The sequence below is a fragment of the Dreissena polymorpha genome, chromosome 2 (genome assembly GCF_020536995.1).
Source record: "Dreissena polymorpha isolate Duluth1 chromosome 2, UMN_Dpol_1.0, whole genome shotgun sequence".
Taxonomy (NCBI): domain Eukaryota; kingdom Metazoa; phylum Mollusca; class Bivalvia; order Myida; family Dreissenidae; genus Dreissena; species Dreissena polymorpha.
Window position 1 is genome coordinate 135,218,251 of NC_068356.1, and position 13,425 is coordinate 135,231,675.

General features: G+C 35.0%; 1 protein-coding gene across 7 annotated transcripts in view; it reads left to right on the plus strand.

Moving 5' to 3' along the window:
- Positions 1–13,425, plus strand: part of LOC127869107 (uncharacterized) — a 147,196-nt gene that overhangs the window by 22,874 nt on the left and 110,897 nt on the right. For 6 of the 7 annotated variants that reach the window (XR_008044404.1, XR_008044405.1, XM_052411439.1 and 3 more), the window contains exons 3-7: positions 2,436–2,819; positions 3,134–3,247; positions 5,161–5,192; positions 11,955–11,996; positions 12,159–12,200. Coding sequence is in view for 5 of the 7 variants with exons in the window: in XM_052411439.1 (XP_052267399.1) it covers positions 2,436–2,819; positions 3,134–3,247; positions 5,161–5,192; positions 11,955–11,996; positions 12,159–12,200 (614 nt within the window). In the remaining 2 variants the exon portion in view is untranslated. The remainder of the gene's footprint in view (positions 1–2,435; positions 2,820–3,133; positions 3,248–5,160; positions 5,193–11,954; positions 11,997–12,158; positions 12,201–13,425) is intronic. The other variant, XM_052411438.1, reaches the window with a different exon arrangement.

The following is a 13,425-nucleotide window of genomic DNA, read 5'->3' on the forward strand; positions in this document are numbered from 1 at the left end:
AAGTGATGATTTGTACTATAAAGAAGATCAATATTGAATTTCTAGCAGCTGTACATATTCTCATACTCATTTACTCTCATACTCATTTACTTCTTTATAACTGACTTTGATATACGATAACAATTCAACATTATTGTATTTAATAATGCAAAAACTATTTTATAAACACATGTAATCTGTTGAACAAATACAGTTGTTTTCGGTATCGAAAAGTGTTCTTGCTAAACAGGTTGTAAACAGTCATCCCCTATAAGATGGTCTTATCTCATAATCTCAAAGCTGGACAACAATTTGTGGAAAAATTTACTTTCATTTTATTTTGCTGATGCTAATTATTAAATTACTGTCCTCATATTGCTTTTGTCCAAAATATAGCTTTGTGGAAACGGGTAACAAATATGTATTTAAAAAAACCTAAACACACACACACCAAACTACTTATAACGCATATATGTACAGGGCTTTCCTTTGACCCGAGCTCCCGGGTTTTGACGCTTGAAAATTACAGAAGACCCCTTTTTGACTCTTGAGAAAATTACGTCATGCGTCACATTTGACCCGGGGGAATATACCGACTTGCGTCAACGAGATCAAAAGTTGTTAAGACTAAGCGATAATTGGCTCGGGGCGGAGTATCTCATTTAGTACACGCTAATCGTTAACGCCCGTTTCCAATCATCGAAGCACAAGTCCACCCAGTAGGCAGAGTTTGGTTAATTAAGAAATCTAGTATTGACCAATTAAAACACTGCTGGTTCGATGACGCGTGTATTAACTTTCCATTATTTATCATAGCGTTTGTTATCAGCTGTTTGCGGAAAAGACGTGTATTAAACCCACCTAGTTGCAATAATCCAACTCCCAGCTATTGACCCTCTGAGCTGTACGTATGTACTCATAAAAGCTCAGAGCATTTAAGAAGAACTATAAACCCACCAAAACAGAATGGACTCATCCGCGTCAGTTTTAATAATATTCAATATAAAATAATAACATCCATATCCACATAACACCGTAAAGCATATTTTGAGATATTTCCAGATTATGGCAGAATGTATTTCCAAAGCTGAATGCACCCATCACTGTTTCACTTCATGATTGCTCAGTTCAAAGACGCGCGAAAGTTATGCTGGCATATGTACTGTCTACAACGTCAAATTACACGCTTTGCATCAAAGTTGCTAAAAATAACTATAGAACCGATACAACTGGCCTTGTGGCAAAGTGACAATTTTTGCATGAGCTAATTGATTACAAAATACATGTAGGCGTAATAATTGACCGTTTGAGAAGGCATAGAAAACGGCGTGTTTGTCGCACGTCTTCAGTGAAGATGGCACATGAAATAATTAAAGGGCGTCGGAATTTTTGATGGGATTAAATACGGAGGCACCTTTATCGGCGAGTAAAAATAATTTCCTTTTATAGTTTACCGATTTATATAGGCTATTGTGTTTAGGTACCACCCCTATGTTGTTGTTTTTTTTTTGTGATAGCCAGCGGAAATGGGTTTTTGTCACATTTTGTATTTCATTCTAAATTTAATAGCCACGCGAAACGGTCAAACAAAGTTATTGGATAAAGTGTAATTGTGCTTGTGCATTCGGAAAATGTCGCAGAGAAACCTTTTCGAATTCGGAATCGGTAGTAACTCTGAAAGTGTGTGTAAGACGCCAACGACAAAGCGTACTTTAGATCTAAATGACAGTGCTCCTAACACCCCCAAACGTGCGAAAGAAGAACATATGACATATTACTCTGCTGTGTACATGAAGTTAATGTTGTATTAGAATACATGTTTTGTATTTATTAATCATTGAAATATTGTGTTTAAATGCAGAGTGTTGTAGTGACAGTAAAATGTAAGAAATAAATGTTAACATACATGTATCTTTTTATTTGTTGCTTTTTATATATTATATCTCAGTAATTTGCTTAAATTGCAAAAAATCATTGACTCTCCTGCGTTATTATTAGGACTCTCAGAAGTTTGATTTTGACTCTTGAAAATATGGTCCCAAGAGTCCTTGACTCTTGAGATTTGAGGTCTAAGGAAAGCCCTGTATGTATATATCTGCCAAAACAGTAAACCTTTTCTTTTCACAAAACACATTAACAACCCTTGCATGACGTTAAAACTACTCAGGTGAGCGAACCAGGGCCACCATGGCCCTCTTGTTTCGAAAATTGTTGTTCATAATCATTTTTATATGCAGAATGGAATACCATATACACTGATATTCACATAGGGCATATTTTCAAAACCAACAAGCATGCAAATGTAAACACTCACAATTGAAAATGATGCTCAACATTAATTAAATGTGATGCTCAGTGGACTATTATCCCTATTTTTTCTGTTGCGGTTGGTTGCAATTAATATAATTGTTAAATTATGATTCAGATAATATAATATATGATTTGCTTGTTTTCAGCTACGCTTTTAGCTTTAAATAAAAATGATAAACAGTTACCGCAGACAACTACAGTTGCGAAGGCATATGTTGACATTGAATGTTTGGCAGAAGAGGACAGTTATATCTATACGTTTGTCAAAATAGACACAACTGAAAGCAGAATTATCGCGGAATGTGAACCGGATGTTAAGTCTTGCTATTTGGTGCAGCCATCAAAAGATAATTTAACATATACAGTACGAAAAACATATCTGGGTTGGAGTTTGCGAGTACACAAAATTAGTGAAGATGTTTACGGGACTTACCAGTGCATTACTAGCGGGAACGTTCCTCCGCAGTCATTGGGTTCAACAACAACTGCTTCACAGTCAACAGGTGAAACAACAACGTTAAGACCAAATGGTATGCATGTCGTTTAAATGTTTTGCAAACATTTGTATTGTTGAAAGGTACTTTGATCTTAGTATGTTAGAAAAACCACGTTAAGTTAAAAATATTACATTATCTTAATCATAAGTTGAGAGTATTATGCTATAATACTTAAACACACATAGTGTATTGATTTACGCTTCCAACGTTATACACACATAATGTATTGATTTACGCTTCCAACGTGTCAATTTGTTATGCTTTCATTTAACATTATGCTAAAAATTGGCAATTCTACACATTTTATTACAAGTAATTGTATTTAAAATATGAATACTTGATTTCAGATGTTATTTTGCAAGAAAGTAGAGATCATGGCGACAATAACTACCCTTTTCTCGTCGCCTTGCTGTTTATAAGCGGATATATAGCCATAGTAGTGTCGTTTCCATACGCAAAAGGTTGTATTATTACTTACACTAAACGCTCTCATGAAATCAAATAGAATAATAACATAGAATGTTTTTATTAATAAAATAAAATAGCGTGTTAGTTTGAGAAATATTTACCCATCATTAGACACGTTTAAGGTATAGCCAAGGCACATTCTTCATTATATAAATGCATTATAAAACTTATATATGAAGTAACAATTATATATCATGTGATTACATGTTGTTATTTCAAACATATGAACAATTTTTAGCTCGACTATTATATATGAAATATATATAGTGGAGCTATCCTACTCACCCCGGCATCGGCATAAGCGTTCCTGTTCCCGATAGCGTTAGCGTGCAAATGTTAAAGTGTACGTACCACCCCAAATATTTCCTATGTCCCTTGACATATTGCTTTAATATTTTGCATACTTCTTTACCAACATGACCCCAACCTATAAACAAGAGCAGACAACTGTATCAAGCATTTTGTAAGAATTATGGCCATTTTTATGCTCCCCAAAAATTTATTTTGGGGGGAGCATATAGTCGCCGCTTCGTTTGTCCGTGCGTGTGTGCGTCTGTCTGTCCGTCCGTGCACAATTTTTGTCCGGGCTATTTCTCAGCAACTAATGACCGCAATTTAATGAAACTTTATGGGAAGCTTCACTACCAAGAGGAGATGTGCATATTATCAGCGGGTTATGGTCGGATGATTTTTCACAGAGTTATGGCCCTTTGAAATTTTCTATAAAAAAATTCTTGTCCCCCCAACTACTGTGCCCTCAAGACGTTTCCTTTTATCTGAATATATATAGTGCAATATTGTGAAAAAAACAAACCTTTGGGGAGCATCACCCGTCTCAGACGGTTTCTTGTTTCACATATAATATGCATATTATTTTTTAAATCTATGTTAAAGTTTGCGTACGACCTCAAATATTGCCAATGTCCCTTGACATATTGCTTTTATATTTTGCAAACTTTTTTACCAACATGACCCCAATCTAAAAACAAGAGCAGACAATTGTATCAAGCATTTTGTAAGAATTTTGGCACTGTTTTGTCTTAGTAACTGAATATTTTGTTAAATTTTGTGTTTAGATCCACTTGACTTCTAAAGTATCAAAGCTACATGTATTGCTTTCAAACTTCAAATATTTTCTTACTATCATGAGGGTACTGTACCTGGCAAGTTCAATTTGACCTTGACCTTTGAATGACCTTGACTCTCAAGGTCAAAATAATAAATTTTAGTTAAATTGCCATAACTTCTTTATTTATGACTATATTTTATTAATACTGTGACAAAACAACACTTACCTGAATACCACAATGTATTCCACCCAAACAATACCCCACGCCCCAACCCAGAATCCCTGCCCCCCCCCCATTTATTATTTTCAAACATTGTCTTATAAATGACCACACCCCACATTATACCCCCTCTCAACCCCCCCTACCCCCCCCCCAATTATTTTTTTTTCCTTTTTTTATTTTTGAAAGATTTCTAAATAAATTACCACACCCCACATTATACCCCCCTCTCAACCTCCCCCCCCCCCCTACCCAACCCAAAAAGAATATTGTTTTCTTTGAAACATGTTTAAAAAAACAAAAACAATTATTTATTTACTTTATTTTTGAAGGACCGTCCAGACTTCCCACCCAAGCTATTGCTATAAAACTTGAAATAAAATATAATTAGTTTGTTTTATGTCTTTACAAATGTTAAATAGATTGTGGAAAATATACCTGAACTATTACCTTGACCTTGTTGAATAATTTGAACAATTTCCCCATGATGGCTTACGTTATACTGTCAAGCACTCGAATAGTCGAGCGCGCTGTCCTCTGACAGCTCTTGTTAAATATCATATGGATTGTTTCCTTAATAAGAAGTCTGACAAATTATATTGTCATTTTTGTTTTAGATCATTTTAAGAAAATACGAGGCAAAGAACAGGTAAACATATTTACATCATTAACAACAATTGATATACCTAATTGTATTATCCTTTTGGAAATTGCCCAACTTTGCAAAGTTAAACACAAAACCATGTTAGGAGATAATATTTTTTAAATGAATATACTCAATAACTTAAGTATCTACATACCATATTTTTATACGCCACACATTTATCCATTATAAAGAGGATATTGGTTTTGTTTACTGTTTAATACTCTGAATAATTATTCTGAGTAAAGTGAGACAACGCCTTTTTAGCTCACCTGAGCACAACGTGCTCATGGTGAGCTTTTGTGATCGCTTTTTGTCCGTTGTGCGTCGTGCGCCGTCAACATTTGCCTTGTTAACTCTCTAGAGGCCACATTTATTGTCCAATCTTCATGAAATTTAATCAGAATATTTGTCTCAATGATATCTTTGATGAGTTTGAAAATGGTTACGTTTGCTTGAAAAACATGGCTGACAAGGGGCGGGGCATTTTTTCTTATATGGCTATATATGGCTATAGTAAAATCTTGTTAACACTCTAGAGGCCACATTTATAGTCTGATCTTCATGAAACTTGGTCAGAAGATTCATTCCAATAATATCTTGGACGAGTTAAAAAATGATGCCGGTTGGTTGAAAAACATGGCCACCTTGGGGGCGGGGCATTTTTCCTTATATGGCTATACTAAAACTTTGTTAACACTCTAGAGGTCACATTTATATCATGAAACTTGGTCAGAAGATTTGTCCCAATGATATCTTGTTATCTCAGGTGAGCAACTTTGGGCCTTTCAGGCCCTCTTGTTTAATGAGAGCTGGCGATTGACTACATGTAATCCAATTTAAGGCACATAAAGTAACCTTATCTTGACATTAAAATAAACATGATCACACAAATATTAATTTACAAGGTTTGTTTTTTACTGTTGTATCATTTTGGCCATTTTCAAATTGCAAAAACAAGTCGCCTGGTTCAATTTACAAACATTTTGAGAGAATATCATTGTGAAGATTTGGTACCATTGTTAAATAAATATATTATGTACTTTACTTTGATAAAATATCAAGTGTATTTGCTAAAGATACACAATCATATTGACAGTTATGTGAACGTGTTTTAAAAGAATATGTTTATAATTTATACCCAATGGACCTCTTTTAATGTAATAAGCAATATAGCAAACAATACATGTATATTTACAAAGCATCACTACTTATATAGATACCATTTAGAGAAAGTTGAAATCTTAAAGTGTTTTCAGATTTAATATCGACTTCTTTAACTTAAAATCGTATTCTTATGATACATGTATAGTATTTTCTTTTATCAGGCTGTAACAGTTTTTTAAGTTTCTACTTGAATGTCATGGTTATAATTAATGATAATTAAACTTCTTTTAGAACCTTTTACGATTTGCACTGATAATCCGAATGTGTTATTCTCAATCACAATGTTTAGAAAGTTTATATGTTTCGTATGTAGGCCACATTTGTTGTTATATATTTGGTGTGTGAATGTGAATGAATTTTTTACATTCGTACATAATCGTACATTCAGATCAGGAGAAATGATGATGCTGTAAAATTGCATTTTAGCTCCACTATTAAATATGAAATATATATAATGAGGCTATCCTACTCACCCCGGCGTCGGCATGAGCGTCTGTGTGAGCGTTGGAATGTTAAAGTTTGCTTACATGTACCACATCAAATATTGTTTATGTCCCTTGACATATTGCTTTTATATTTTGCATACTTCTTTACCAACATTACCTCAATCTTTAAACAAGAGCAGACAACTGTAACAAGCATTTTGTAAGAATAATGGCCCTTTTCCCACTTAGAATATGCATATCATTGATAAACCTATGTTAAAGTTTGTGTACCACCTCAAATATTGTCTATGTCCCTTGACATATTGCTTTTATATTTTGCATACTTCTTAACCAACATGACCTCAACCTATAAACAAGAGCAGCCACATTTGTTCGTAAACACTCTAGAGGCCACATTTAATGTCCGATCTTCATGAAACTTGGTCAGAAGCTTTGTCCCAATAAAATCTCGGTTGAGTTCGAAACTGGGTCGTGCTGGGTCAAAAACTAGGTCACTAGGTCAAAAAAAAGAAAAAACTTGTAAACACTGTAGATGTCGCATTTCATGCCCAATCTTCATGTAACTTTGTCAAATGTTTGTCTTAATGATATGTTGGTTGAGTTCAAAAGTGGTTCCGGTCTTTTGAAAAATATGGCCGCCAGTGGGCGGGGCAGTTTACCTTATTTTGCTATAGAGAAACCTTGTAAACACTCTAGAAGTCACAATTTTTGCCCAATCATCATGAAAGTTGGTCAAAACATTGGTTTTATTGATATCTCGGACGAGTTCGAAAATGGTCCAGATCGGTGAAAAAACATGGCCGCCAGTGAGCGGGGCATTTTTCTCTAAATGTATATAGTGAATACATGTGAACACTATGGAAGTCATATTTTTGGTCCAATCTTCATGAAATTTGGTCAGAACTTTTGTTTCCTAGATACGTGAGTTAAGTTTGAAAATGGTTCCGGTCCGTTGAAAAACATGGTTGCCAGGGGGACGGGGCAGTTTTCCTTATATTTATGCCCCCTTTCGAAGAAGAGGGGGTATATTGTTTTGCTCATGTCGGTCCGTCCGTATGTCTGTCCACCAGATGGTTTCCGGATGATAACTCAAGAACGCTTTGGCCTAGGATCATGAAACTTCATAGGTACATTGATCATGACTCGCAGATGACCCCTATTGATTTTGAGGACACTCGGTCAAAGGTCAAGGTCACGGTGACCCGAAATAGTAAAATGGTTTCCGGATGATAACTTAAGAACGCTTATGCCTAGGATCATGAAACTTCATAGGTACATTGATCATGACTCGCAGATGACCCCTATTGATTTTCAGGTCACTAGGTCAAAGGTCAAGGTCACGGTGACCCGAAATAGTAAAATGGTTTCCTGATGATAACTCAAGAATGCTTATGCCTAGGATCATGAAACTTCATAGATACATTGATTATGACTCGCAGATGACCCCTATTGATTTTCAGGTCACTAGGTCAAAGGTCAAGGTCATGTTGACCCGAAATAGTAAAATGGTTTCAGTATGATAACTCAAGACCGCTTATGCCTATAATCATGAAACTTCATAGGTACATTGATCATGACTCGCAGATGACCCCTATTGTCTCTCAGGTCACTAGGTCAAAGGTCAAGGTCACAGTGACTTGACACAGTAAAATGGTTTCCGGATGATAACACAAGAAAGCTTATGCCTAGGATCATGAAACTTCATAGGTACATTGATCATGAGTCACAGATGACCCCTATTGATTTTCAGGTTACTAGGTCAAAGGTTAAGGTCACAGTGCCAAAAAATGTATTCACACAATGGCTGCCACTACAACTGACAGCCCATATGGAGGGCATGCATGTTTTACAAACAGCCCTTGTTATATAGTAATAAAGGCTTGTAAACAATCGTGAATTAAGGTCATGTAACATGGGAGACAACTCTTCTAACCATTGCATTTAAGTTTAACAGTAGTTACTCCCCTTTGACTATTAATGTTTTCAAAATAATACAGTGTAGTTGTGTGTATCATTTATGTGTTAATTGTTATTCGAGGTTCGATGTTTTTTTTTTTAGCTCACCTGATTGCTCAGGTGAGCTTTTGTGACCGGTCCTTGTCCGTCGTCCGTCCGTTAACATTTGTTCGTAAACACTCTAGAGGGCACATTTCTTATCCCATCTTCATGAAACTTGGTCAGAAGCTTTGTCCCAATGATATCTCGGTCGAGTTAGAAACTGGGTCATGCCAGGTCAAAAACTAGGTCACTAGGTCAAAGAAAAAAACACCTTGTAAACACTGTAGAAGTCACATTACATGCCCAATCTTCATGAAACTTTGTCAAAATGTTTGTCTTAATGATATGTTGGTCGATTTCAAAAGTGGTTCTGGTCCGTTGAAATACATGGCCACACGTGGGCGTGGCAGTTTTTCTTATTTGGCTATAGAGATACCTTGAAAACACTCAAGAGGCCACATTTTTTGTCCGATCTTCATGAAACTTGGTCAGAACATTTGTCCCAATGATATCTCAATGGAGTTGGAAACTGGATCATGCTGGGTCAAAAACTAGGTCACTAGGTCAAAAAAAAGAAAAACCTTGTAAACACTGTAAAAGTCACATTTCATGCCCAATCTTTATGTAACTTTGTCAAAATGTTTGTCTTAATGATATGTTGGTTGAGTTCAAAAGTGGTTCTGGTCTGTTGAAAAACATGGCCGCCAGTGGGCGGGCAGTTTTCCTTATTTGGCTATAGAGAAACCTTGTAAACACACTAGAAGTCACAATTTTTGCCCAATCATCATGAAAGTTGGACAAAACATTGGTTTTATTGATATCTCGGACGAGTTCGAAAATGGTCCAGATCGATGAAAAACATGGCTGCCAGTGAGAGGGCATTTTTCTCTATATGTATATAGTGAAAACATGTGAACACTCTACTAGAAGTCACATTTTTGGCCTAATTTTCATGAAATTTGGTCAGAACATTTGTTTCCTTGATACGAGAGTTGAGTTAAAAAATGGTTCCGGTCTGTTGAATATCATGGCTGCCGGGGGGGTGCAGTTTTCTTATATTTATACAGTAAAAAAAGCTTGTGAACACTCTAGAAGTCACATTTTTTGCCCAATCATCATGAAACTCGGTGAAATGATTGATTTTATATATATCTTAGATGAGTTCGCAAATGGTCCCGATCGGTAAAAAAACATGGCCGCCAGGGGTTGGGGAAGTTTTCCTTATGTGACTAGAGAGAAACCTTGTAATCGAACACTATAGAAGTCACATTTTTTGCCTAATCATCGTGAAACTTTGTCAATACATTGGTTTTATTGATATCTCGGACAAGTTGGAAAATGGCTCAGATCGGTGAATTACACTTTTTAGCTCACCTGATTGCTCAGGTGAGGTTTTAATATTGGTTTTTGTCCGCCGTCCGTTCGTCCACATTTGGTTTGTAAACACTCTAGCATTCACACTTCTCAAGCATTCTTTATGAAAGTTGCTGAAAGATCTCAGTCAAGTTTGATAAGGAGCAAAATCACATAATTAATGCCATCATTATTGCCCTTACATTGTCCTAATTTTCATTATATTATACAAAATCCTTGTAAACACTCCTTTTTGTTTCAGATTTTATGAATCTTGGTCAAAATATTTATTTTTGTAAGCAAAGTTTGATGTTTGGTAAGGGGGATCAACTCAAAATATAGGTCACCAGGTAAAATCTTACAAAAGCAAAAACAACTCCATACGCCAGAGTTTTGGTTCAATAAATTAAATGATGAAACTTGACCAGGATGTTTGTCTGGACAATATCTAGGTCAAGTTTGACGTTTGGTAAAGATTAAATGAACTGTCTCCTTTCAGGTGAGCGAACAAGGGCCATCTTGGCCCTCTTGTTCATACTTCTTTACCAACATGACCCCAATATATAAACAAGAGCAAACAACTGTAACAAGCATATTGTAAGAATTATGGCTCTTTTTCCAGTTAGAATATGCATATTATTGATAAATCTATGTTTAAGTTTGTGTACCACCTCAAATATTGTCTATGTACCTTGTCGTATTGCTTTTATATTTTGCATACGTCTTTACCAACATGACCCCAATCCATAAACAAGAGCAGACAACTGTATCAAGCATTTTGTAAGAATTATGTTCCCTTTTATACATAGAAAATTGAAAATTTGGTTAAGTTTTGTGTTTAGGTTCACTTTATTCCGAAAGTAACATAGCTATTGCTTTCATACTTGCAACACTTACTAACTATCATAAGGGGACTGTGCAGGCAAAGTTATGTAACTCTGACTGGCATTTTGACAGAATTATGGCCCTTTTTTGTCTTAGTAATTTTGAATATTGTGTTAAATTTTGTGTTTAGATCCACTTTACTTCTAAAGTATCAAGGCTTAGTTATTATTGCTTTCAAACTTCAAATACTTTCTTACTATCATGAGTGTACTGTACCTGGCAAGTTGAATTTGACTTTGACCTTTGAATGACATTGACTCTTAAGGTCGAATTAATACAATTTGCTTAAATTGCCATAACTTCTTTATTTATGATCAGATTTGATTCATACTTTGACAAAACAACACTTACCTGACATACCACAATGGACTCCACCCAAACCATCCCCCCCATGCCCCACCCAAGAATCCCCCCCAAATTTTTATTTTTTTCCCCTTTTTTCTTATTTTTGATAGATCATCTAATAAATGACCACACCCCTACATTATACCCCCCTCTCCACCCCCCCAAAAAAGATTTTTTTTTCTTTGAAACATGGTAAAAAAACAACACAAATATTTATTTATTTTATTTTTGAAGGACCGTCCCACCATCCCACCCAAGCTATTGCTATCAAACTTGAAATAAAATCTTATTAGTTTGTTTTATGTCTTTACAAATGTTCAATAGATTGTGGAAAATATACCTGAACTCAGAATCGTCTATTAAGTACAACTTTTTTAAAACATAAGTGTTCAATATGTGTCAATAATGGTCCTCTTCCACTTAGAATATGACTATATTACCTTGACCTTAATGAATATGAACAATTTTGCCATGGTGGCTTGCATTATACTGTCAAGCACTCGAATAGTCGAGCGCGCTGTCTTCTGACAGCTCTTGTTACTTATCAACTAAAGTGTTTACTTTTGTTTCATAGACAAGGCCCACAGAAGAACGTCCGCTCCTAAGGGAACGACAGGTAATGTTTTGTGCATTTCAAATTTGTATTATGTAGCTTTGAGAATTTATTAAAATATTAATTACTTCGTAAGTTTAATGTTTAAAATGCATTTAAAAATTTATAATTCCTTCTGACAGCTCTTGTTACTTATCAACGAAAGTGTTAACTTTTGTTTCATAGACAAGGTCCACAGAAGAACGTCCGGTCCTAAGGGAACGACAGGTAATGTTTTGTGCATTTCAAATTTGTATTATGTACGTTTGAGAATTTATTAAAATATTAATTACTTTGTAAGTTTAATGTTTAAAATGCATTAAAAAATTTATAATTCACACACAACATAAGTTTTTACTGATGAAATTTTGTTATTATTTACCAATCACATGAAATGGAAGATTCTGGTTTGGACAATGTGAATAGTATGTGCATTTTCGTTATTTCAATTATATACAAAAACGCACCTACAAGTACGTTTTTAATAGATGAAATAAGTGCCACAAAAAAGTATCAGACATTTGTGCAAACATGCCATGACCAAAAACAAACAAATTTGCAATAAATTTCATCTAATAGTTTATTGGCAATGCGGCATTCTGCCTTAGACCAAGAACATATATTCAAAAGAAATATGGCCACGACAGGGAATAGTACAAATTACAATATTACATATTTAAGTATAAACAAATATGACAATAAAAAACGCTTGAATAATAATAAATAACATGTTAGACCATGCGATACATGCATTTGTGTGAACATTCAATTAAACAGCAGCTAAGCGATTTACTTTATCAGATTGAAGTTTAAAAGCTTCTACCAAAACATGTGCAATAGTTTTGAGCTTTAGAACATTTGTGCAAGACATCATAGACATGTATTTACTTATGAGAGGCCAGGATAGCCTGATATTATATTATTGTTTATGTATCCTGAAAAGATTCATTCTTAGTACTGATGAATGATGTATCAACAAACGTTTAGTGCTGTATTTGATGTTGTTTTCTATTTTTCAAATATAAGTAAAATGTCTACAAACACACAATATAAACATTTGTACACACATAGAGAATATGTATCTGTTGTTGAGAGTAATGAATTATACTCAGATATACCAGTGGAATGAAAATCAAATAAAACAAGGCTTAAAGTGGTTATAATTACATATAAAGGATACTTATTATACCCCCAGAAACGAAGTTTAGGGGGGTATATATATAGGAGTGAGCTTGTCTGTCGGTCGGTCTGTCTGTCAGTCCGTATTAAGTGTCCGCTCTCTAATTCAAGTTGTTTTCATCCGATCTTCACCAAACTTGGTCAGATATTGTATCTAGATTATGTCTAGGTCAAGTTCGAATATGGGTCATGTCGGGTCAAAAACTAGGTCACGGGGTCACTTAGTGCGTTATAAACATTGAGCATGGTGTCCGCTCTCTAATTAAAGTAGTTT